This window comes from Anopheles ziemanni, chromosome 2 (genome assembly GCF_943734765.1).
Source record: "Anopheles ziemanni chromosome 2, idAnoZiCoDA_A2_x.2, whole genome shotgun sequence".
NCBI lineage: Eukaryota > Metazoa > Arthropoda > Insecta > Diptera > Culicidae > Anopheles > Anopheles ziemanni.
In genome coordinates this window covers 27,833,638-27,860,247 of record NC_080705.1, presented here as the reverse complement: position 1 = coordinate 27,860,247, position 26,610 = coordinate 27,833,638, and the positions used below count along the sequence as shown (strand labels likewise).

At 44.9% G+C, this 26,610-nt stretch overlaps 1 protein-coding gene across 1 annotated transcript in view; it reads right to left on the bottom strand.

The window, feature by feature from the left end:
* The window catches only part of LOC131295000 (aryl hydrocarbon receptor nuclear translocator homolog), a 198,439-nt gene that overhangs the window by 53,415 nt on the left and 118,414 nt on the right, over nt 1-26,610 (bottom strand). Inside the window, exon 5 of the mRNA XM_058323059.1 lies at nt 2,192-2,352. Coding sequence (XP_058179042.1) covers nt 2,192-2,352 — 161 coding nt within the window. The remainder of the gene's footprint in view (nt 1-2,191; nt 2,353-26,610) is intronic.

The following is a 26,610-nucleotide window of genomic DNA, read 5'->3' as shown; positions in this document are numbered from 1 at the left end:
CACACGCACACACATCCGCTCGGTCCGCTCGGGGATATTGTTCCAGAGGGGATTAACTAATCGAATTAGATTCAAATATATGGACGTCCGAGTGACATTATTTCTCGACCCGTTCTCGTTCGGCCAACGGAACAACCCGAAACCCCTACCCTTTCCCCTCCCTAGGTCCTAAGCCACCTTTTTTCCACCCTTTTGCGTTGTGTGACGGTGTGTGAGTATGGTGCGGGCAGAACGCACGTGGCGTTTCGGGCAGAGCCTGGAAGGATTCGCCTAGCGGGCGTGTACAGCCAGTGGACATTTTATTGCTTGCCAAATGGTTGTCCTCCGGCGGTCGAAGTTAGGACAAGCGGTGGATTTTGGAGCAGTTTTTTATTTGCAGAAAAAATCCCCAAATGCGTAACCACGCAGTTAGCACAGAAACGTGACTAACTGGCCATATAATGAATCATTAAGCATTGGATGTAAGTAGCTACTACTTTCATTTTTGCCTCGGGGGGAGGTACAGATGTGCAATAGTAAAACTGTCACAACCGCACGCAGCAACGGTGGGGGATTTGATTTCCATCTTTAAACCCGAAGCAACGTGAAACGAGCTCCCATTGCAGTATCATAAATGTAACCCCCTTACCGACCGAATCTCTGATCGTCGTTGAAGAATAATTGCTGACCACTTTCTACCGCGAACCGATGTTGGGGGTGGATGGGAAATAAAGTGAGCTATAAATTCAGCTCCAACCAATAACCCGTTCGTTCGTTTGTTCATTTCTTTCGTGGTGGTTGTTGTTTTCTGTTTCTTCCGAAAAAACCTTGGAGTAAGCGGTTTCTTCACTACCTTCAAAACACCCGCCACCCGGCGGTCGTTGGGTTTTGTGGTCGGTGTGATAAAAATCGAGCATTTTTCATAATGATTTACATCGGTCAATTAATCTCTTTTGCTGGCGGGCAAAATTATGGTTACGCTTCTATTGCTTTACCCTGCCCTTCAGGGATCACCGCGAATGTCCTTCTAGGCAGGTAACTTCCCCGATGGCAGTTGGTCAGCGGCAACGGTGCTCTTTCATGCCATCGATTACACATTTATCACAATATCTTTATACCAACACCATTAAGAAGGTCGTTATCTAAACCCGTACTTTTCAGTTTTAGGTGTCTTCGTTTCGTGAAAGGGTCGTAATGCACTGCTCCACGAAAGAATTCCTTTAATTATCCGCCAGAAGTACTTCGGCTCGTTGACGGAGCGCCCTGGTCTTGTCAATTGATTAAATTATTATGATCGAAAGAAAGTTGTCCTTCTGGGAGGATAATAAATTTAACTTTCTTTCTAGCAATCCAGCCGGCTTCCACTTCATTCGGGCGCTTGCCGTACCGGTTGGGAATGAACAAGAAGTCGTTATTTTAACTGGTGTAGAGATAACGATAGTAATTAGAAAAGAGTTCGCTAAGTTCACTCCCTCTGCTGGTACTTTCTTAGCACCGCAAACCTCAATACGATTGCCTTGTGGGATAATTTAGAGTCGTAAGGAAAAATAAAATAAACGAACGTATCCTTTTCGTCCGTTGGAAGATTCCAGCAAGGTTGCAAGAAGTCGCATCGCTGAGCTTCCTAGTTATAAATTCTTGGCTAATTATTTGAATAAATTATCCGTTCCCTGTGTTACCTGCAGGGAGAACACTTCACGCAGAGTTGAACTACTTTTTTTTCCTACCATTTAGTGAATACTTTTTTGTTCAAATGAATAAAAAGTTGTCTCATTTGGTCCCATTTGGGAGGAAATCTTCGACTGAAAGGTTTTTTTATTTAAATTATACACTTTATCAGCAATAAAGAAAGTTTCCCTAGCCTAGTTGGAAATCTACAAAAAAAAGTACATGTCGCGAATTTTTTCGAGTTTTCGAATCAAACATAGCAGAAGTTCAAGTACTCTGCAATATGCAATTTCATTTTAGTTACAATTGAGAAAGTGACACTTATGTGACTTTCTTCAACGATTTTATTAGCAACTTTTACGACCGCGATAATACGATTCCTTACTGACGTGCGTTTTGCAGAGAGAGTATAGAATTTTAGTACTAAATGGTAACAAATGAAATTACAAGTTAAGTTTTAATAAAAAAAAAGCATGAACATCAGATCAAATGCTTTCCCACCCAATGGGATAAATTGGTAGAGACAAACTCGTTAAAAACTTACCTCTTAATGCCTTCATGTGCGCCACCGCCATCCGCAGGATCGTCAACTTGTCCGGCTTTCGCGCCAGGGCACTGCACGTCGGCACCATATCCGACAGCTCCGTGATGTAGGCAGTCATTTTGTTTCGCCTCCGCCGTTCGATTTCGCAGTGGTTTTCTCGGCTGTAAAAGGTATGATAATAAAATATATGGCTGCGTTAAGGAGTGTGTCAAGCTATGGCGTGCCGCTGCTGGTTGGGAGATTGCGTATGAATGGAGAACAAAGAGGATGATTCTAGAGGGAAAGTGTGTAGGAAAAAAGCAATAAAATTAAAATCATCCAGGAGATGATGAAAAGTCATAAACAAGTTGAACAAATTGCGTTGCAGTTTGGAACAAAAGTGGAAAATGATAATTTTTTTTAAATTAAAAAATTTCACATTAAGTTTTCTATAAACGCTTATAATCGATTCAGCAAAACTAGATGCGAAATAAGATTGGCCTAACTAAATTACGCGCTAATGACAAGACGCCCCGAAGGATCGCGCGGTGGCATGTTTCGCAACTCCGGTAGTTCCTGCGCTAATGGCGATGGGGGCCTCTTTCTCCGCACTGCACCGAGGACAACACATGCACTCTTCAAAAGGCGGGCCTCGAAAAGCAGGGTTGTTCAATTTGTCGGTATGCAAATTGCGGAAGCAACGCGTCCGAGGGCCCAGTTCGAAGGGTCGCTGGTTATTGCCTCGATTGGATCTTTCCTTAACTTTAACCCTGAGGCAACAGCACGAGGGTGCATGAGCGTTTAAGATAATCTTAATCAGATTGGCCGGCAGAAATTCCTTTAACCCGGAGCGGACGATTTATTCGATAATCGCTGCTTCTTTACTGGTGCCGATGGAATTGAAATAAAACTGCAGGCAAAAGTTTTGAGATAGTGGTAATCATTTATAGTAATTTTAAAAAACTTTAAAGATTCCTTTGGATTTTTTTCCTTTTTTTCTACATTACCCAGGATAAGTAGTGGAGTGCATAAAAATAAGGAGTATATAAAAGGAACCTTTCGAAAATGATTTTTTTAAACTAAATTCAAAGCCGATATATTATCTTTGTCGAATTATTGAGCAAAGGGAAAAGCACAAAACCTCCTAAACATAATAAAAGTAAAATGGCTACCCATCAAGGGGTAAAAAGGGTGCAGATTTTACCTTTAGGTGCATGAAACGCGAAATTATTATCAAGTATTGAGGAGAAGTAAATATAAAAAAACCTCACCGATGGGTTTAGTGTTTAACTTGCCCTTACCTTTCCCATATCTTCATAAACAATTTCAAATGTTCGCTTTCGGTGGGCAGGGGGGAAAAACCAGCCACAGTGAGCACCACAACTGGCGTGGTCCCTCAGCCCCTGGTATCCGAAAGTTTGCAGCTGTCGGTGGGGAATATAAAGCAATGGGAGCATTCGGAAACGACCGTGCCACCATCGGTGATCATCGCGTGAAAAATGGGAAGAATGAGGAGCACTTTGGAAACGAGAAGCATCAGACGGAAAAGGGCGGTGGCCCAAATACTACGGGAAAAGTACGGCAGGCAATGAAAGTAAAGCCAGCGCGGAAAATCGATATCAAAAAGACCGCAATGTATCGCAATAATCGTAACAATTATTAATATTGTTATTCTACTTTATCTTGCTTTATGCGATGGAGCGAAGTTACGGAGGCCACGATGGAAATGAAGGAACTGGCTGTGATGCAAGCGAAGAACTTGAGTGGGTTGTCCTGTAACCCATAAAACGATATTCAACCAAAGGGTGGTGGAAAAGAAACAGGATTAGTTTTGGACTTTTAAATAAAACCATGACGTGTGTTTGGAAATACAAATGAATTGTCATGTAAACTTTCAGCTTTGCGTTGAGAAAGAAAAAATTACAAGTTCTCCATACGACACGAGGGGGTTTAAGCATCTTATTTTACTACCATATCCGTATGGTAATGGTTATGGTTCATGTTGTGGTTTGAGCTTTCAATGGAGAAACCATCAAAATCGATGGTTCTTTTCCTATAGAACCGAACCACATTTCTTAAACGATGAACATTCCCTGCTTCGCTTTCTGATCGAGACGAAAAAAAAGGCATAAGAAATGCTTTCAGTGTGCGTTATGGAAACTACCCCTTATTTTCAGCCATTAGTATAATGGGTTACTTGCACATTTCTCCCTTACCAGCCCACGTGGTTAGCGCGGTGCCGTGGGGTTTCCACTTTAAATTGTGGCCACGAAAATATTTTTATCGATTCAATTGTGTATTAATATGCATCAAATCGCGTTTCGCGATCGTGTGCCACACGGAGAAGCTGCTGCCCGCCGAACGAAGGCCCAGCTGCATTATGAGGTTACGCTGGGTGGCGTCGTGAAAAAGAATACAATGGAAACTTCAGCTACATCGCTGCTCCACGTAAGGCCATTCCTTTTCTGCGGCGAGCAGGTTGGTGGCATGCAACAGAATTTTTGATTGTTGATTTTTACTTACGTGTGCTAATTGATTTTCATTAGAAAAGCGGAAGGCGTTCAAGAGAGGCGAAGAAGCGTTTCCTTGAAACACAACCAACACGCCGAGGCTCAAATGGGTCGATGATACGGTCTATTTGAGTGGTGATGAATTGATTTCGAAAGTTAGTTGGATTGAATTATTGGCAAACTTTGGCACTCGGCTATAACTCAGCGCATACGTTGCCTCGTCCGGACGGGATTACTCCGTTCATTAGGCAATGGCATGCAACGTTTACACACACACATACACAAACACACGAACGCTGAAAGATGTCATGAATTATGAAAACGATCGAATGTCCGTCCATCAGCTGGTGCATGTTGTTTTGATTGAACTGTTAACGTTTTGATTGGCAGCTCGAGAACGTTCGGAAAGCTAACCCAGTTGTCGGTTGATTTATTTACCCTTTACGGAAAAAGAAATGAAAAGTACTTATCTGTACCACCAAAAACATCTTCTTTTACGAAATACAGTTAAAAAACAACATCTTATCTGAGTAAGATCTCACAACGCTTTTATTTTAATTAGCATAAACATGCTAACTTTCTCATAATCGTCTATGGCGTCCCATTTTCACCTTTGCTATTCATTGTCCTCACAAAGTTGGAATGAAAAAAAGAAAAATTGGACCCATAAACATTTAAAGCATGCAAAATGGAGGTGACAAACCGACCATACATCAGTGAAGGAATACAATGAATCCGTTGATAAGAGTTTGGGCGAACTGTGAATGATATGTAGTTTTAGAATTTAATGTATGATCTGAATGCCAAGCAATTGAATAAAAACAGTAGGTTTTTTGTTCAACTTTTCGGTCTGCAGCGTTTCGTAGTCCGCCGTCTACTATAACCGCTCCGAAGCAAGCTGGCCGCTGCTCTGATTAATCGTAAACTCAGTTCATTTACTTTTCCGTCCTTCCATTTCCAGCACTTATTTTCGTTGGAAAGCCTGGCTCTGTCTCCCATACTCTCGGTGGATATTACAGTAATTCCGATCGGCCTGAGATCCCTCTCCGTATGCCCTACGGACGAAGAAGGTCGTTCGTGGCGTGGACGCTGCATCCCATCGGGGTCCGTGTGCCGTGCCGTGGAGAACATAAACCGCAAAGTTCGAGCTCCCCGTGTCCACCGTCCACCGGTCCTGGAGCAAATTATAGCTAACGTGCTGCCGTTATCTAGCTGCAGTTATCATTTGGTGGCCTCGCGCGTCCGTGCGCCGCGGAAGTTTTTCTCGGAAAAACGGCGCAAGCTGTACGCGCCACGCAGGATGAAGAATGGAAAAACGGAACAACGAAAGCGGACCGAACAGAAATATCAATATCTGGTGGAGCATCTTTCGGTTTGGACGCGTCCGCGAGAAGTTTCGGCAGGGGACGCGGAATTCTTGAAAGCAACTCCGAGGGTGCGCAGGCATAATAATAATTGAACTGCACACAGAGTCCCTCCGCGATGGCGGTGTGTAGTTGATGATGGTTATCCGTCGCGAGCGAACCGTAACAACCTTATGCCCCGCTCGTTACTCCTACTATTAGACGGATAGACGTAGCCGCTCAAAGGGAAAGGGCGTTCAAAGTTTACTTAAATGTATCGAACGCCATAAAAGCATCGCCAGCAGATGATGGGAGACAAGCCGATCGTAAAATAATAAAAACAATCTTTCTCCAAACGATTATATGCTGCGCTGCGGACGCCGGGATGAGACTATTTTGCTGCAAGGCTCGGGCTCCGCGCGATGCAATTACTATGATAGCCATTGTTAGGCGGGGGAATAGCAGAATAAAGCGATGCCGCCAACGATTTTAGGATCGATTTTTAAATAGAATTAGTCGGAGGGTCTCGTGCTTTAGAAACAATATCAATTTGAAATTACTGTTCTAAACTGAACCGAAAGAAAATGAACGTAAAGATTCTGTATTGCGTTATTTTAATACCACTTTCTACGAAACCCGATATTGCACACTTAAGAAGTTTAAAAACAATAGCTCAATTTTAATCTCAAAAACAACCACAAAAAAGAGGAGAAAATCTCAAATACGACCGGCGTACTCCCTTATGGTCTAGTTAACATGCGGAACAACGAAACACGGTCCCCCTCTCCATGGGTCATAGTTTCTCAAACATATGATTAAGGGTGTATGCAACAATTATACCATAAAACACACACCGACATGGCCGTTAACGCAAGGACACAAGAAAGGATATGTTCTGTTGCTTTTAGCAGTTTCGGTTGTACGCTTTTAGGAATGAATGTGTGTTGAAGGAAGTCGGTTCTACAACCGAGAAAGGGGTTAGCAATGGCGGGTTGGAGATTGCTTGCGTTGGACGTGGCCAGCGAGCTAAAACATATATTACTTTGTGTAGTTTCAAACTCCCAAACTGTAAACCCTCCCACAAACACACACGCACACACATACTCGCAAATCCCACCCCATCGCCGGGCGGTCAGTTGAATTGTTTCCATAAAATTTCGCTTTCACCGCACTCGCAAACAATCGGGTGTGCCAAAAAAGAAAGAAAATAAAAATGGCGCCAGGTGGGGAGAGGGGAAATGTGTAGGAAAGTAACCGGTGGATGGAAATATGCGCGCGCGAACCGACCTGCCATTTAGATTTATGTCCGCATAATCTTTCGAGGCTAATATGTATGATTTGCATAAGGCAACATGAAATGTCCATTACTCAAAAACGCGGAGCGAGAAAAACACACACACATACACGAACGCGCGCCCGCGCCAAAAACACAGCCACACATATACACACACATGTACACACACACACACACACACACACACACATACATGGTTGGTGTCGTAAGCTGTTAAAGTGCCGATTTCGGTTCGAGAGAAAATGGGTTGTGGTGGAGGATACCCTGTTACTACTACCACTACTACCACCTGTAGCGGGGGTTGATGATTCGCTAAATTTTAAGGGATGATTATGGCCAGTTTGAGCGCACCGGTACACGCAACCGTGTCCTGTGAGCTGGTGGTGCCCACATCCTCCTGCCGAGGACCCATCACCGGAACCCATAAAAGAGCAACAAAATCTGCGTACCAAGAAACGTCCCCTCCCCTTCATGGTCAGTAAGCTTCGGGCCACAGGATACACAGACCCCGCGCTCCCCAGGCGAGCAACAAAGTGCGCAAACATACTACATCCTGTATCCTTTCCACTGCCAGACCAGCGAGTGCATGAAGAATGCATGCGTGCGTGTCTGCATGTGGCGAGAGGGAGAGAGAGGAAAAGGGAAAAAGGAAACGTACGTAAAAACAAACTTGTGTGCCGAAGTAATGCTCACTTCATTCACATTTGATGACCCAAACTAGCCGTGGTTCGTGGTCCGCACGTCAACACACAAACACTGGAGGTGACCCGACTGGGATAGGGAACCCCTATCCAATAGCTTCAGTCGTACTCGCAAGACCACTGCCGAGGCACGGAGGAACAGGAGAGGTCGACGAAAAGGGGGGGGGGAAAAGGGCGGGGACAGGTGCGAGAAATAAACACTTTTGCATGCGATTTTTCCGTCACATGAAGTTCAGCCCGGTTCACGCCATCGAGCCGGTTGCATGCAGAGTCGCTTACCGCAAACCGGTGCTTTGGATGCACTTTGTGGCATCGAAAGTGCGAGTAACAGGGACCCCACACTCCCTTCCTCGCTCTCCGGGGGGGTTGCGTTTTTCCACGCCAACTCATTTCCCCGCTCTCTCGACTCCGATGGAAACTAACAACCAATGCGCTGGCCGATTACCATAATCACTGGTATAACTTTCCTGCTGTGGCAGCCAAAAGGGTACTCCGGGGTGGTGTACACCACACACCGCACCTACCCGTGTACCAGCAGTTCCGGACGCTGACCATCGGTTGACCACGCCACCATATTCGCGCAGGAATGGAAATCCACATCCTTTTCCAGCACGCTCCGCCGTCGCAGAACCGATGGTTCGTAATTGATTTGCCTTCTGGAAAACACGGTCCTGGAAAGCGCGGCCCCAATCGGTCACATAATACCTTGTTGCTTTTGCTACCTGGTCGCGGCACAGAGGAGAAGAAGACCATGGATCAACCAATCAGAGTTTGCGTCCACCTTTTCGTGTAGCCGGATTATGGCTTAGCGTCACTGTTCAAAAGAGGGACGGAAGAGGAACCCACGTGCTAAGCAGAACACTACCGGTGGAAGCAATAAATTAATGGTACAGCTAACCCCACCGAGTCGCCACCATATGCAAGCCAACGAGGTCCGGTGTGGTTTCCGTCGTGTGGCAGAAGTAGTACAGCAGGGTGCCTCGTGTAAAGGAATCTGATTGAAGACAAGGAACACGACTTCACGTCTAGTATAGAACGGCAGAATTGAGAATCACTGACAGATTGGGTTTGTCACTTTGTAGAAGTTTGAGGATATTGGAGAGTTACAAGTAATGCATTCTAATATCTTCGTTTCATATGGCTTGCAATTAATTCTGAGTTAAAGGTTTGATAATAAGCAGAATACTGTCTAAGTCCAGCTTAAGATATTAAGATCTTCAGATTATGCGATTTCGGATTAGTGCTTTCAAATAAAATAATTGAACCACCAGTGTTCTTTAGCTGACACTAATGTCCCACATGATGTTCTTACGCAGTCATATGGATATGGCTTGTTGGCGTAACTGGAACCAGCAGTAGCAAGTACCGTATCATGTTTCGTCACATTAAAACCCGTTCGCATACAAACTTACCTTGCTATCCTTTCCAAACGACCGTCCGCCTAATGTAGATATGAGACTTTCCATTTGGACTCCATTTATTACACGAAACCCTCTCGTCTCCGACGACCAAAGGTAGCGCTTCTTGTTAATGGAATCAACACGACGCCCTGGTGGGAACGTCTTATGCGTTGTAATTTTTGATAGCCGACATCTCATCCCGTTCTCGTGCGCACGAAGACATTTTGGCAATAGCCATCGGCTCTCGGCTCCTCTCGAAAGGTCTTGCCGCGTTGCTTCGTGGGGTCAGGGGCTACTAACCCAGCGACCGGTGCATTAAAGTGGCAATTAAAAAGATTTTAACCGCCCCATGCCAAGGACGCCACAGATAAGGTACGGATGGAGTGGTCTGTCTTCGTTTCGCTGCTAAATGGGTTCAAGGGATGGGAACGAGTTTATGGTGTACGAAAATTTCAATCTTACAGCGATGCTAACGGCGGGTGGGTTCACGTGCGGGCGTTAATCTCGGCACTATTGGGAATAATTCTCGCCGGAATGTGTTCTTTACCGTAAACTTACATGACAGTTGTATTAGCCGGTGCTTTGAACGAAACCAATCTGCAGCAGGAAGGAAGGCGAACAACAGCGCAGGATGGGAAGGATGTATACATTTGCGTCCTATATGCGATTTGTGTGCATCATCCGAGGTGATTTCGTCGCTGCGTTCGAGCCTAAGTGAGTTCTTGCGTCGTCAGGTATTAACGTAAATTGGGTTTACGTGAGCACGAGTGAAAATTTCGTGACTGTGAAAACTTTGCATTCTCGAGAATTGGTGCTGAAACGTTATGAAGGTTGACAGGGGAAACCAATTTGCAGTGGAAGAAGGCTGACTTTGACGAATAATTTTCTTGACTCGTAATGCTCTCACTCAAATTCCAAGCATATAGCACAAGTTTGTTGATGCTTGTTAAATGACTTTAAATATATTCAATTTTTTTAAAATGCCCTCTGTAACCCAATTACAATTCTTAACCCGTTTCTTGAATATAAACATAAATAAGGCCATCACATTTTTACTTTTACTTACTAAGACCAATATCTGCAGCTTTAATGGTACTGTTTCTCAGTGATCCACTTTTTACTTTAATTTCTCTTTTCTTTCCTGACACCTTATTCGAAATGCTTGTTAGCAATTCGCCATGAAACCTGTCAGCACTTTATGCACATCAGCACAATTCTGCTCATTTTGCTTACGAACCCCACCGTCGATGATTACCGTACCCCAAGAGCAGAGCTGCAGCGCAGTTTAGGAGGTTTGGAGAAAAGTAATGAGTTTTTAATATTAAATAAAACAGCCTCTTGTAAAGTCTTGTGCGTAGTTTTAGTTTGTTACAAACCACGCAAAATGGCAAAACCTGCCCCAACGACGTGGGAAAAGCTGGTAAGGAAGGGGCCACAAAATGGGACACGCCTGCCATTTTGGCGTGCGGGAAAGGAAAGGTTTATGCTCCACGGTTCCACCGGTAGGTAAGCCTTGCCGGCAACGGCTTTTCGATCAGATCGGAAAGGGTGCGAGCGGGTGCGAAGTCTTGGGGATGCGAAGGCAAAACGTGGACGAAAACGCACCCGTGATGGGAAAAAGCCAGTTCGAAGTAATCAAAGAGTAATTAAAAGCCCTGAAGTCGGAGGGTAGCATAAACTTTAATTAGAACGGTTTTTTTTTCTCCTTCCTTGCGAACCGTGCGATGTGGGGTGATGGAAAGCGGTGATGGGATTTTCCCTCACCCGCAACGGTTCCTCTCCTCAACCGTGGTCGTCTTTTTCGAAGTCCGTCCCACCCGCCCCAGTTGATGACTGCCAACTTCGGTTCGGTGTGTCGTCGCCGGTGTGTGCTACCCTACTCTCCTCTTGCAAAGGGACTCCCGACTCCCTGAAGACGACGACAGTCGAGCACTGCGCTGCGATACCTTCTGGACTACATTCCGGCGGTGATGAAGGACACGCATGGGAGCGGGAGGATATCATGATGATGATAAAAAGCCTGGTTCCGTACCGTGCGCCTAGCAGGACTGCTAATGTTTTACTCACTGGTCCTCGCCGTGCGCGAAAACCAGTGTGCTCGTTAGCAATAGCCACATTAGCCCAGTGTTTTATTGTTGCAACACCCTTTTTCCGGTCGCGCGGGCACACAACGGGGTCCGTCCGGCGGCCGGCCGTCGGCTTCGGGGCCGGGTAATAGGCCATGAAATATCCTCGGCCCGTTGATGCCTTGATAAGCGCACCGAGACTTTGGATTATGAGCCACGTAAGTAGCAATAAAGCTTTGCGGGTTCACCGGGAGCTCTATGAAATAAAATATAATAGCTTCGTGCCAGGAGTGACAACACATTTGTATGTATGTGCGTACAGTTGCCCATGGCAAGAACTCATTTGTTAGCAGACGCTGGGTGGCAAGGATAACACAAAATATACCATTCACAAGAATAATTTCTTCATGCCGGCTGTTTTAAACATTTAAGCGCTATACTTTCTAAAAGGAACATATTCCTGTTCAAAAACAAAAATTAAACCCAAAACATTATACATACAATTATATTGCTTTTACATGATCTCCTGAAGGATAAGTAAGATTGAGTTTGTGCAAAATGAGAGTTAAAAAGTACTCAAGTATGGAAAACTGACGAGTTTTAACTTTAAAAAAAGGAAATATCGAAAGTAGTATATCTACTGCCAACTTCTTGTCGAGACAAACGAACCGTACACACAACCCTACTCGATTATATATATCTTCCATCCGGTGAATGAACCACTTTGCAAGTCAGTCTACACGGAGGACGGTTGTTTCAACCTTGTCGAGCATGAGATTGGTGGAACAAACAAACAAAAAAGAAAATCCAGTTGTGTGTAGCGAGGGTGTAAGTTATTTGTGTGAGAATTTTGCTGTGCGCGTGTCCCTCGTCGCCCGCTCGCCCCGCGGGCTGCGATCCACACATTGTCGGGTTCAGGCCAGCCGAGACGTCGCTGCTGCCCGAGCGGTTGGGCAAAGATTGTAGAAAATTTATTCCTCCCATCCGCGCGGTGCATAAATTGTAACACATTCGCACACTTCCCGGGCATCTCTGAGGCGTGGATTTTCGTTTCGTTCGCCAGCCAGACGCGTCCAGCCGGTTGGGCCAGAATCCGCTGGTGAATCTCGTCCATGGTTGCCGGGGCAAATGTCTCGCGATCGCTGGGACCGACATTACTGGCGACCTCTAGGACAACCTAACATATGCTCGAGGTTCCCGCTCTCGTCAATGCCTCCACACGGCGTACCTCGCGTTCGGTCGGGGTGTTGTAGAATCGACCATCCTTCTCAGGAACCTCCTCAGGCGGTGAATGCAGCAGGGCGCGCGCGACAATTGTTGGGCTTCGCATTTTGCCACAGATGGAACCGATTTCGCTGGAAGCTGCCGGTTGGATGGTACATATTTTTCGCCAAACCCGCGCAGGTCCAACGCAGGTCCAGCAAGGTTTTCTTTCGAACCTCGAAAACATTTCCATGTGATTACCCGAGGCATGACCTCTCCGGAAGCTCTCACACCGTACGTACGGTGGACAAGATTGAAAAGTGATAGCCTAATTGACAATCCAGAAATATCTTTGTAATTGGGCCATTGCACTACACGGCGAAGCTACCGAGGAGGTTCTTCGATGCAGATATGGTTAGTTTGTGTTTATTTTATTTTTTCAGGAGGAGTTGCCGCCTCGGCACAAGTGCCAATGAGGTTTGGCGAGTTCAACAATAGTGCGACCGGTGCGATCCTGGTGAAAAAGGTAGATCCAAACCGTACTCTTGTCCAGAACGGTAGTGGAGCGATGTACAGCAAGGTGGTGGTTAATTACGTCTCTGCGGAAAGTGAACAGCTTGAATCAGGATATGCTGCAGGTCAACATTGTCGCTTCTTGCTTTGCAGCAGGGACACATGTAAAGATCGGTAGATTTCTGATGCGGACCGAACGGTAGCTAGCGTTCTGAAAAGAATTAACATTTGGTCGGAAGTCGCGCGGATTACAAACTCAACAGGGCGCAATTGGGAGGAAGCTTTGCTTTTAATTTTAACAAACTCAATTTTTAACAATAATAGGATACTTAATTAATTCAATCAATGAGTAATAATAACTCATAACCAAAGACTTATGCAAAGCCTCCGTACATAAAAAGCTTCACTTTCCTTTTCGTCTCCACTCCAGCTGGTTGAGTGCACGTTTTCGAAAGTGCATAATCGCTAATCGTGCAATTAATAACGGTTCGATTAATCTCACGGCACACACAACCACATGTTTCTACACAGTAATTTCCTATCCAAGCGCGCTTAAATTAATCCAGCACTCTATTGAATCAACCCGGTCCCCCCGTGGAAGCATGCAGACTTCTGTCGATCATTTTTCAACCGACACCCGCGTTGTCTCTCACAGTGATTAAGCGTTTTAGGTTGGGATAGAGGATCGGTGGGGGCGTCCAGCTACGCACACATAGCTCGCGCGGTGTGGGAAAGTAGAGCTTCAAAAATCCTGTTTCACACCGCGGCATCGTCAGAGCGACGTAAGTGATCTCTTTTCGGTGGAAATAAAAAGTGTTTGTAAGCTCCTGACAAACCCAAATCTATACATAACGGCATTACTACTAACCGGCCACTTAGAAATGGTTGCTTTCGCTTTGTTAAAATAAACGAATCTCCCGTTTAGCAGAGAGTGCAAGACCTGATACTCTACGATATTTTGGAACTGTAACGAAAAAAGGTTTATGGAATGTTCAGGTTCAATCCACAGAGTCTGCACTGATCGTGCCCGATAGTATGTCGATGCTTTGTTCCATTTTATATCACGCTTTCTTTTGTTTATTTTGAGTGTCTCCTTATTGTTTTAAGTGCTATATGGAACCCGTACAGCTTCCTCCCGGTTAAAGTACTCAAAGAGACACTGCAGTCAGATTTCGCAATCGAAGCGAGGTTACAGAATGTTCCCACGATCTTTGACAACAGAAATTCTGTGTTAAAAAGAAGTTTTGTTCGTTAACAGTATTAAGTAAACAGAGCCCTTTTATTATTGTTATGAAAAATCATGGCATGTTAATAGATTTGACTTGGGTGCAATGTTCATGCTGTCAAAATGTTATCTCAAATCCCAAATGGAAGAGCTTTACTGAAGTCCAACCCTTTAGAAGTAACAAAGATGTTACCGTACCTTACCATATTGAGCTAGGTGATCTTTCTTTTGAGAACCGATAACCTTGCCGGTAGGGGCACGGTTTTAAAAGCCTTGAAGAAATCCAAAAAGGGAACATTAGTTCAAGAGTATCGGTTGTACTGATTAGAGCCCGAGTTTCCTAGGGCCTTTGATTCGATTTAATTCTTTGCTCCATAACGCTGGCGTCTATACGCTCAGCTGGCCACAAACCCAAAGCTGTCCACTTTCGAACTGGACCAGGCGCGCCCGTTCTGCGTTTCATACCTCAATGTGATCGTCAATTTCTCGGCTCGGACATGGCCTCTTGAAAGGAGGTCCCGCGGTGGGAAATCGAAAAAAAAGGTACAAGTTGTAGCGAGAGCGGAAAACAGAACGCCCCTCCGTCGTATGCCGACCGTTCCCCCTTCCCTTGGCTTAGCTGTCCTCCACGGCTGCCGTTGAGCCGGGACTTACGCCCTGGGAGTTATCTTATTCTCTACTTAAACTTTAGTCACGACTGAGCTGTAACTGACCACAATTTCTGAACCTCAGCGCACTCGTTCACCCTCCCTGGTCCGGCAGAGAACTCCACGTTCGTTCGTTAGTTGCTCTCGCTCTCGTCCTCGATCGCGCGCCCATAACAATTGCATCCCAATGATGATCTTTCGGACGTTCCTTTGGTAGGATAGGGTGGGTTGGGGCGAAGCGGGTCCGAGTGCGAACAGAACTGGTTCATTTGTTCGGACGTTTTGCCGACCACTTTGCTGAAGTCTAACCTGGTCGTTCGCCGCGTCCATTTCTGCGTCCAACGTTGTGTCCCTGCGCTCGGTACGCGCCGTTGTCTGGATGAAAGCGACCCGAGGAACGGGATTGAGGAATGAAAATTACAAAAAAAGCCCTCAAACCTCGGTTGGAACGCTATGGACGCTTGGTCATTCCAGATAAGCAGATCCGAAACGAAACTGGAGTTGGGGGAGCCGGGCCTTGGTGATTCATACCATGGGAAAATAGTGGTTCGCAGCGCGCCATAATCTGCGTATTTCGTGCGTGGAGCAAGCGAAAGCGTCTTCCGTTATCCCCGCGCCGGTTCGGTATGTGTCTCTGACGATGGGTTTGTCTCACTTCGGTGCAGCAATTACCGGGGCACATTGACGTAAGATTCCGCCTGTGGAGCCGCCGGGAGCTCGCTGCAGGAGTGTGTTTAAAGTACTAACGTATTGACCAAACCGGAGAAGCTCGCGAGGACGAAGAACTTCCACAGTGATTTGGCAATACATCACTCCTAATCGTTTTATTTTCTGTAGCCGAACCGTTTTGATTTACAATCCATTTTTGTACGGTGCTTCTCCCAGGCGGATCGTTCCGGTGCTGCTGCGGTAAAGAATGAACATCTTCTGTACAGCGATTGCAGTCCATCGTCCGTGTTGTAGGTATCTTTACAGTTTTATTATTATAGTTTCGCGCTGTGTATATGTACCTTTTTTTTCGGCACACCGAAGAAAGGCATTGTTCGGTTTCGGTACTCCGATTACTTCGTGCTGTTGTGCTTTTTTTCTGTCCTGCACATATATATGGAAAACTTTACGATGGAGAGGGAAAGTGGACGTATGGAGCGCGCATCCGTTCCTTCTATTGTGAACGGTTTTTGTGCATCGACGCCATCGTCGTCGTTGTCGTCGTCGTGGTCGAGCGTCGTGTGCGCACACAGAACAGGTTCTCAAATGCATCCACAGCGCGGCGAGAGTTGGGTATTGTTGAATCACAATTCGCAGCCCTGGCAAAGACACCCCCCCCCCCCCCCCCCCCTCTCCCCACCGACGGTGAGTAAGTATGGAAAAAGGAAACACACGGAGCGATATAAAACCAGTGAGTGCAATTTACTTTTAGAGTAACATAAATTTTCACCGACTAGGAAAGTTTCCCATATTTTTCCCACATCCCTTCGGTATTCTCAGCCACCTCTTCCCAAACCTCTTCTTCGCTCCATGGAGTGACGATGTGAGCGAGAAAGAACGAGTGGGGGTCGCCGTTGGGTGGGAAGGAAAATGAACAAATCCAACGAAAAAAAAAAACGAAAACATCATTCCTCCTAACCTAGCGTCGTGCCTGGGACTGGTCGAGCATGGGAATCGCAACGAATGTTTCCATGCGAAATCGCTTTCATTCTGTCTGTGCCGCACACGCTTAAGGGCGCTTTCTTGCAAGACGCTGGAGGCAACATAGAGGAGCAGGAGAGACTTTTTACTCGTCCTCCAACGCGCTCTGTGTGTGTGTGTGTGTGTGTGTGTATGTGTCGAGTGGTGTACTTTCCCAGCGCCCAACGATTCGGCGGTGTTGTATGTGCCACCCTTTTGCTGGTACACTCTCCTCCCCCGGTAGAAGATTCTATTTCAAAATTTTCCCTTTTCTTATTCACTGGCAATCTTTTTATTGTAGCCATACCCAGAGCTGAAGTCCTTTTTTCACAGACCGAAAGCGGAGTCTAGGACCGAGAACGAGCAGCGAAGGGGGTTGAGAGAGTTGGCAAAGCAACAAACCAATTTCACATGAACCTTCGGAAAATCTTTTCCATACCACTTGCTGGGTTTCTTTTTCTTCGCCTTGCTCCCATAGTTCTATATATTACTGCTTGCCATCTAGAAAGGTAATCATAAATCACCTGGAAAAAGTTTCCGTTATTATTGTTACAGCGTCCGAATTCGGACCGTGAGCGAGCATGAGTGGGGCGAGAAAATACCGCCCGGTGCATGGCCATGGTTCGGGGAGGGGTGGACAGGATAAAGGACCACCGGTTCTTTCGGGTGCTTTCTGAAACCGACCAGATGGCAACCGGATGGGGCAGACTACATCGGGCAACGGAGAGGACACACCGGGAATGATGAAGCACATGGAATTGTTCTGGTATAAATCTTACGGAATGATATTTTAACTGAGGTAACTAAAGGTAGGATTTTTGAAAATTCCAACGCTGAATAAAATGATTAAATCCTACTTACATTTATTTAATTGATACAACATGCCAAATGTGCTACTCTTATGGTAACTGGTCTATCTTCATCAGCGACGTGTGGCTCTGGTTTGTTGAAACCCCCACTACGCGTTACTAAGACGATTGTATTTAGCCTCCGCTTCAATCCGGTAGCCATTTGGGGCGTTCATACTTCATTCAACAAAATCATCCCGGTAGGAGGTTCTTACAGACGTCAGCAAGGCGCCAAACAAATCGCTAAAACCATCATCCTAAATATCTCGCTCGATTAAGAAGAAATCTGACCGCGTCTGACAAGACCACCTTGGCGGAATTGTGCTACATGTTTCGATCCTTTTCAAACAAGTTGAAGAACGAGAGAACAATAAGGCAACAACCACTGAGAAATGAGGAAAAAAATACAGAGGCTTAAGTTTCCTCGAATTGTAACGCGCGCGAAAACGGCAAAGCGAACGTTTAAAGCTTCGCCCTCAATGAGAAACTCATTGTTTTCCTTTTTTTCTTCCCTTCGACCATGATTTTGGTTGGTTTCTAATTCTCGCTGCCTTTTCTTTGTGTTTTCAAAAAAGAGATCGGAGGAAGGTTCACCCTTCCTCAAGCAGAATTATTATAATTGGCACCCGAAAACTTCGGCTTCCCATTTTGTTTTTCCGTATTATGATGATTAGTTTTATTCCGTATGGTAAGACAAATTTGTTTGGTAACTCTTTCTCGAGCTTTTCTTCATTTGGATATGTCTCTGACGGGCGGTGTTTATTTTTTGTTTGTTACCGTCTGCATAACCTTCCTATTCTTCCCATGTTGTCGTTCTTCCCTTAGGCGGTACCCTTCTTTCGGAACGGTTCTATTTTCTTTCCCGTTTGTTTACGTCCTTTCTGCTGTCTCCGGCATGTCTTGGAAACTTTGTTATACAATCATTAACCGTTCGTACGCTTCTTATCGTCAACGAAAACTATCCATTAAAGCAGTTGATAACAGATGCCATCGCTCATTAAAACTCCTGCCGTCTATCTGACATCATAATAAGCCATCCCGAAAATGGACTATTTGATGCATGCGATTCGCAACGAAGATATTGAGGAATGAAAGTTGTTTCAAATTTCATTTTCTATCCCTCACGCAGACAAATTCAATTATTTTAAATCTCTAAAAGGTGATCAAACGTTTCCAAACGCGGTGAAGCGAAGGAATAAAATGTACAACAATGAATCCGAAAGTCCAAGCGCATCAGATATAATAAATTCTACACACACTGGCAGACAAAACATTTTTACTTCAACCGGCGCAGCATTTACGGTGCGCCAGGTCATATTAATATCAAATTGGATCAAGCAATTATCTGTAATTTGGTAATTTTGACCGTTTTTTTTGCCTGTCCTATTTTGATGACCGGTTGTGGTTTCCTTTCATTACGCGGAAGCTCCACAAAGTGCTGTTCAGAATGTTGTTACCATATTTAAATCAATCTAGGAAACACCTTTCCGGTTAGAACTTTGAACAATGGACAAACATACAAATGTTAAAATGTTAAAAAAAAATCGTAAAAAATACGCCGGCTAGTGCAGTAGCTCAAAGCTTAGGTTTTTGTTGGTGGAGTTTGATTTCATTCAAAATTGTGGCGAAATTATCTTTGATTTAACCTCGGGTGAGAGGTAAAAAAAACTTGTCGGCTTCTATTTCTGCCGAGGTTCGTCGCTTGACGGAACCCGAACTCTTTCGATTTGCGCTCTCGGGAAAATATACGATCGCGCGGCTGCACCATGCGCTGTCAATCTTTGATTTTTTGTTTTTGCCCTCGCTTCGGATTGGATGGGAACGGGATCGATCGGTCGCGGTTGAAACTCTCGGGGCCGCTCAGGGCCGGGATCGTCAAATAATAATAATGGTCGGGCAGGGCACCGTCAGCGGGCCCTGATGGCGGTGGACGACGGAGGGAGCGGCTATTTTAAAAGGTTTCTAATCCCTGACAATTTGCTGTGATTATCGTTATTATTATGAGCTGTTATGCTTATTTCTGTGTTGTTGTTTTTCGCCCCTCTTTGTGGTCCCCGGCGCTGGCCTTTGATTTTGTGAATTGTTGGAGTAGCTGCTTCCTCCCAACGCTGCCGGTCCCCGATCCCCCGATTCTGCCACACAAAGGCCCTTGAGGCGGCGGGCAGGTTGGAGTCTGCTATTTTCGACGCACCCCGTGCGGACCGTAAAACCGGAGGTTGCCGTAAAAAGGGACAGAAGGCAATCCGCGCCACCGGCAGCAACCATCACACGCGATTTATGTGATGTTTTGTTGTTTTTTTTTTTTCGGTTACATTTTCTACCGGCCAAACTATATGCCTGGTTGCGGATGGAGATAGGGTTAGGAAAAGTCCTAAATAAAAAATAAACGTATAATTGGGATTGATGCCTGAAAAATTGGATTCATGTCAAATTCGCTGTTCTGTTTTGGATTCCATGAAACAAAGGCAGAATGCTGGCGAGGTGGATTAGTTTAATTTCGATGTAAATAAAAACTATACACTTCTAAAAAAGTAGTGTGATTTTCAATACTATAAGACAAAACGGGCATTAAAACGAGTACGTAAACATTGTAAGATCTTTTAGCTACCATCATTTAACCTAAACATGGCAGCGGGTTAGATCGTAATGCTTAGGAAAATTGTAATCGTTGGTAATTTTGGTTGTACCATCCTTTTGATAACCTCGAGCATTCAATGAAAACATTGTCTGATCGTTTTGGAACAATCAAGCTAGAAAATTCCGCACCGCTGGCGACGGACGCTTGATTGTGAGAAAACTTCAACGCTGGACCGGGTTCGCCGAGCAGCGAACGCTGTATTTTGGCTGTCGAAATTTTGACGATTGAATTGACTCCTCCACCGCGTCGGCGAATTTCTCCCATCGTCCAGCCGTCGACGAACTCCCGGACGGCAAGAACCCGCCGTTCCACACCAGGGCAATCGGCTACCTTCGGCCCAGGCTTGAGGGTTGAGCACATGGGTTGAGCAATTCCCAGCAATAGCGGGCAGGAAACGCTACGGAATGGAAATTTACCCCTAAATATAGGTGTGTTCTTCAAAAATCTGTCAATAATTTTCTGTTCGAAGTCGATTATTATCTTATTATATTTGCTACGTTCCAGGAGATTTCTTTTCTTCTTTTTCCCCCTTCGGTTCATTCTCGCCGCTGAACCGTGCGGGTTGTTACCGTTGTTAGGTCCATCCGGCGTGTTTTGTTTTCGGTTGATTATTTGTTGTCGTCTCTGCGTTATTTTTTGTTTTGTTTAGGTCCCGCCTTAAAGTGAATTTCCCTCTAAGATGATTTGAGAGGTCTGGTAAGTTTTGGCTCTTGGTTTTTTTTTCCAAATCATTGATGCCGTTTCCGGAGCGTTGTGGGGCAAAGTCGCGTCATGCCGGGAGCAAGAGAATAATAAAACCGTCGGGTGGAAACTCGGGTATGACTTTTTGATTGAAAACGAGACGAGTCTACCCAAATGTGACTAGTTGTAATCGTTATCGGGATTTTGAAGTGATCTAGACAGAAGTCTGCTGAAAGGGTTCATTAGAGTGGTTTACGAAGCTACTTTTATTTTATTTTATAATTATGTGAAAACCCCTTTTCCAGACACACAACAATCTTTAGCAATACCTCTTCGCTTTGCTTCTTCAGCCCATAAATACTCCGTCGGATATCAAACTGTCCGTCCTCTACGCTTCAGGATGAATCTTTTCCCACTTCCTCCTGCTCCCGTTTGCGATCCCATAATTCGCTAAACGGAGCCCATCAGTTAATGCGAACCTTGGCAGTATTGATTGATTGATTTGTTTTGCGGGCACTTATCGGGAAATTATTGGCCCAAAGTAGAGTCAAAATTGAAGACGTGGAACGCTGGTTTCGCGCCATTCATTTAACGACGCGCCGGAGAAGAAGAAACCCCAAAAAGTCGAATCAATCAAACACGGGTGTCGATTTTCTCTTCAATCAGATCGGGTTTGATGAGCTCGAGCTGCCGCACCGGTCCCGGGCGGGTCGGGGGAAATGAAGATTGGTTGCTGCCTAATGTAAAAGGCAGAAAATTGAGTTTGTTCCATATCTCCGCCCAACCTGCCTGCTCACTTACAACAACGCCGAACCCCGGGTTGAAACGCCCGGTTCAACCTGCGAGTGTCGCAGCGGTCAGCATGGCGTAGGAAATTCTTATTTCATACTAATTATACACATACACACCCCTTCTGCGCCCGTGATGCGGCGAGGGATCACATCGTAATTACCGCTATCATTACAGACGGTGGCCTCGGACGGAATCGGTTTCGCTGCGGGGGTAATTCGTATTCGAAAGCGATCGAGAAGCGCTTCCTCTATCTCTGTGTGTGTGTGTTATTTTTTTTTTGTTTGGTAAATGGTTAAAAAAAACCCTCTCCGTTGAAGTGTCCGCTTAATAGTTTGGGGGGTCTTGTTTTTCGGGTTGGGCGTTGGGTTCTTTTTAAAATGAGGTAGCCACAACCCGGGGAGGGCGAGCCAACGGGAAGACATTGAAGCATTCCTTTGACTTCGTAAGCAGCGCATCTCGAAGGAAAGGGGGAAAAAAGGCGCTCCAGAACGAACGAATCATGAAACGAATCGGTCGTTTTTGCGGTTGGCTAAGGGGGTAAGCAACCGAAAACGGAGAAAACTCAAGCCCCAAACCGTTTCGGGCTGCTTTTGCTGCGGGTCGCGCGAGCTCAAGAAATGTGGAAAACCTCCCCGTACGACCCAGTGCACACCACCGCAGGTTCCGCGCGGGGATAGCGCTACTGTCCGTGGCGTGGTGTGCCTCTTTGGTTCGGTTACACACAGCGTACACAGCACAACTCGTACACTGATTTCAACATTTCATTCCAACCTGGTGGGATTTAAGGTAGCAATTAGCGAATGAATTGCCCCAAAGGGTTGGCAAAAGGGGTTTTTTCTCTCGTTTTTTGATTAAACACAGCCGCACGCAGCAGAAGGAAAAGGATCCTCTCCCAGGACGGGAGGATTCGATGACGACGGGAACGAAACACATTGGGAGATGAAATGGATGCCTTCGGCTACCAGTCTTTGGCAGCAGCGTTTCGATGTCCAGCAAAGGGAAGCATACGCAGCATCGTGCCACCGGGGGGCGTGCTGTGCGGAAACATGCCAACGGTGCACATAACCGGAGTGAAAAAAAGGCTGAGAGTGAGAGGTTGGAGAGGAACAAAACCACAAACACCAAAACGACGATATGACCATTCCGATATGCAAGGCAGGGCAAACGCGGAAAGCGTGAGTACTACATGCTAATTAACATTACCATTATCAAAGCCTTTTATAAACATATCATACCATTATCAATTAATTACGAGAACTGTTATCGGGAATCGACCACGGGCGGGAGAAAAAAAATGGAACTGCGGGATTGAAGCGTGCGACCTCATTCACAAAACATCATGCGTAAGATGCCCGTCGTGGTGGTTAATTCGATTCACCTTTTTCCTCTTTTTTTGTATGCGAGTATTTACTCAGAGAACTCCCCGAACGAAAACGGGGGTTCACCCGGCATGATTTCATGTAGTTTTTTTCCACATTCGATCCACTCCCAATTGTCCTATCCTTGCAAATTACCGTTGTGACAGTCGGTTTTTTTTACAATCCGTGATGACAGGAGTGGAAACGTTCAATTGCAACGACGCACGCATGGGAGACAATCAATGCCGGGTCACTATCGGTACGAGTACAAATTAAGGGATACGTAATTGAATTTGTATAATTTACTGTGATGATAAACAGGAAAGTTCACGGAGTTGTTATGACTGTTTGCTTACTAATGTCCGCGAAGCTGCTTTCGGTGTCTCTGTCTCTTACAAAACCCCTGCTTTACACCTTTACAGAGTTGGTAAAAGATGTATTTACTCTGACTTTACCGATGCTTAGCATAGCTGAATTGTTTTATACTGGAACGATCAAACAACACAATGTGTTGAACAATCCTTTTTCGTATTCGACATTGCATTGCTGCAGTTCATGTTACTTGACACTTCATCAAATTATAATAATGTGGTAAAATTCAACGATCGGTCACATCCATCCGTAGATAGCACCACTTTTAGGGCAGATACTTCTAGCGAAAGAAATTACAAATAGAATATATATCTACCGGCACAGCAATCAGAACCCCGTCGATAGTGGATTATAATCAACCGACTGTCATAATTAGACAGGAAATCCGATTCCGTGCCGGATATAGAAACAAATAACGAGGGTTTAGCATACCTTCCCAACCGGCCGGATTGCCTAATCCGAAAAGCAATTATGGAGCAACAAAAATTATTCCAGACGTCAACGTCAGCACTTATCCTAGCTTTCTTTGTTCGCCCGGGGGCGGAAGGCGGAACGAAAAAATCTCCATCCCACAGAACTAGATGGCGAACTCAAACGAATGAAGGATGCATGTTTATTTTCGAAAACTGTTTGTTATTGATTGGTTCAATATATAATTGGGGTAACAATGCCATCACGAACCGAGACAAGAGTTTTAGCGGATTATAAAATTGCAACATTTCCTCCTCGTTCCGTACCATCGAAATAAACAACAATTGTGGAAATTATTTAATTCGTCTTAAGAGTTTTCTTTTAATAACTGAATTATTTTGCGCATTCCTTCCAGAGATCGACAGGTGAGGAGTTTCGCGACAAAAGTGCTAAAAATTACACACCGAAACCATAAATCAACAGCCATTAGTTGGCTCATCGTAGTGCTCGTAATTACCGTTCTCCCATGATCAGATATATTTTTTTTAAATATCGCGTTTGTCTCCCTTACTGTTGACAACATCTTGCGTTTTCAATTTGTTATTACATGCATCTCTCCCACTTTTCACAGATTTCGGCTACTAATCAACCATCGGTACCGCTGAAAAATCAATAACAATATTAAATTTATGATCGTTATTAAAATTGCAACCGAAGCTCGGCAGCAACAGCTTCATTTTCATACAAAAACCATTGCGCCCAGGGACATAACAGATTGATTTATTCCGCTCTGTAATGTACCCATCTGACATGCCTTTTTTTCCACGAATTTCGGGGACGAATGTCGAATAAACACGGTAGCATTGGCCGGTGCTGGGAATGATAGTTATTATGCTAATCGATAACACTTTTATGCTCCACTTTTATCGATCCCTAATAAATACCCCGCAAAGGAAGCGGGCCGAAGGTGCCTCGACAAAAAAGGGCAGGACAACATATGAGAAACGCAGATCCGGGACGTGCTGAGGTGTCGAAAATTAATATATTTAAACGAATGGCCCTGGTTTTCCACCATAGTGGGCCACCGGATGGTCTATAGTGATCGACAGTTTGATCGGCGTCGAACGATCGATTGATCCATTGGGACGCGCCTCGTCACCCTAGTTAAGTTATGCGAAGCAAAGGACGCTTGTCTTTTTCTTTTTATGCAGCCTACACTCTTCTTTTAGCAAAAATTTCAACCTGTGTGTTCGTCCACTTTTCGTAGGGGGTCACTTTTTTCTTGCTGTTCCCTCTGCGAGCGAGGAATTTTCAAATATAAAAAGGAAGCGATAGCCTCCGAAAAGGGCCATAATAGAAGTGATTCCAACATTCTGAGTTCAGTTAACCCGTTATATTTTTCTTCAGTCCAATTTTCCTTCCCCTAAAACTCTACTTGGACCCTCATCGGTCGTCAATCGAGACGGAGGCCTGATCGAGGTGCTGGTTAACCATCCACCGTCCACCGTTCGCCTTTAAACTAATTAGTAGGTTGGCGTAATTTCTTATGTTATAGGTATCGACATATTATCTTTCCGGTCGATATACGACGCTTCAGCGCCGCATCGGCGGGGCCAAGACCAAAATTGGGCCGAACACCGACCACGGACCGGCACCGGACAAGATCGAGCGTCCTTCGGACGGTTTGGTTGGGTTTTCGTCGAGCAAAATCGGTGGAGTGCGACCAGCGAAAAACACCCCAAGAACAGGCAACTCCGTTATCCAACGGGCACACCGTTCAGAGCTGTCGACCCTTCCTTCGATTATGTTCTACCACGAGAGAGTGAGGGAGAGAGGGCTTTGTTTTCGCAAACAGATTACTTCGAGTATGTTTAAACTTTGTACCATAATTTGTCTTAATTTAGCGGAACGTAGCTTGCGCAGCAAGGGTTCAAATAATTTGTTGGTTTTTAAGCTCCCTAGTGCGCATCATTTCAGTGTAGTTCAAAAAGAGACTCTCTTTATTATACTGTTACAACACTCAATTGCCCTGCAAATGTATTTAGGTTCTATGAAACGCTGTTTTCGATCAAGTTTAAACCCCAATTAACACAACCGTGTAACAACGGCAAAGCAAATCGAAAGCCAAATGAACGAAAGTATTTTAAATATTCATCATTTGCAACAAAATGAACAACAACACCAATTGCGCACAACCAAACTAACCGTTTGACAACGAACGAAGGGGTAAAAAGCAAACGCGAACATTTGCATCACTAACTAAAGGCATCACTGTACTTATCCAAGAATGTCCTAATTGCACTCAATGTTTTGTAAAGCAATTACCATGCGAAAATTGTTCTATATGAAGGATAATTAAGCTGATTCTTAAAAACTAAAGACGCAACGTTTTGGCCTGCAAAAAGTTAAAACGAAAAGGATCACCATTCTTTCGCAAGTAAACTAAAGCAAACTGGATTGAGCCATAGAGGAAGCAAATCTTGTGTACACCAAACACGGTACGAAGAAGGCACTAAAATACTTTTACAATATCGGAAAAATGAAGCAATTTAAAATGTGTCTACTAATGATGAAAGTAAAACGAATCAATTAAAATTAACGTCGACTGTTTGGTTAAATATTAACCAAAATAACCCCAATTGTTTTCGATTTGGGATACGAAAGAATATTAGTCAGCCTCGCTAAAAAAAATTGATCTTCTTAAATGTAAACAATCAGGTGATTTCAACGCTCCAGAGGCGACGAACCCAATTGTTCATCCAAAAGCTGC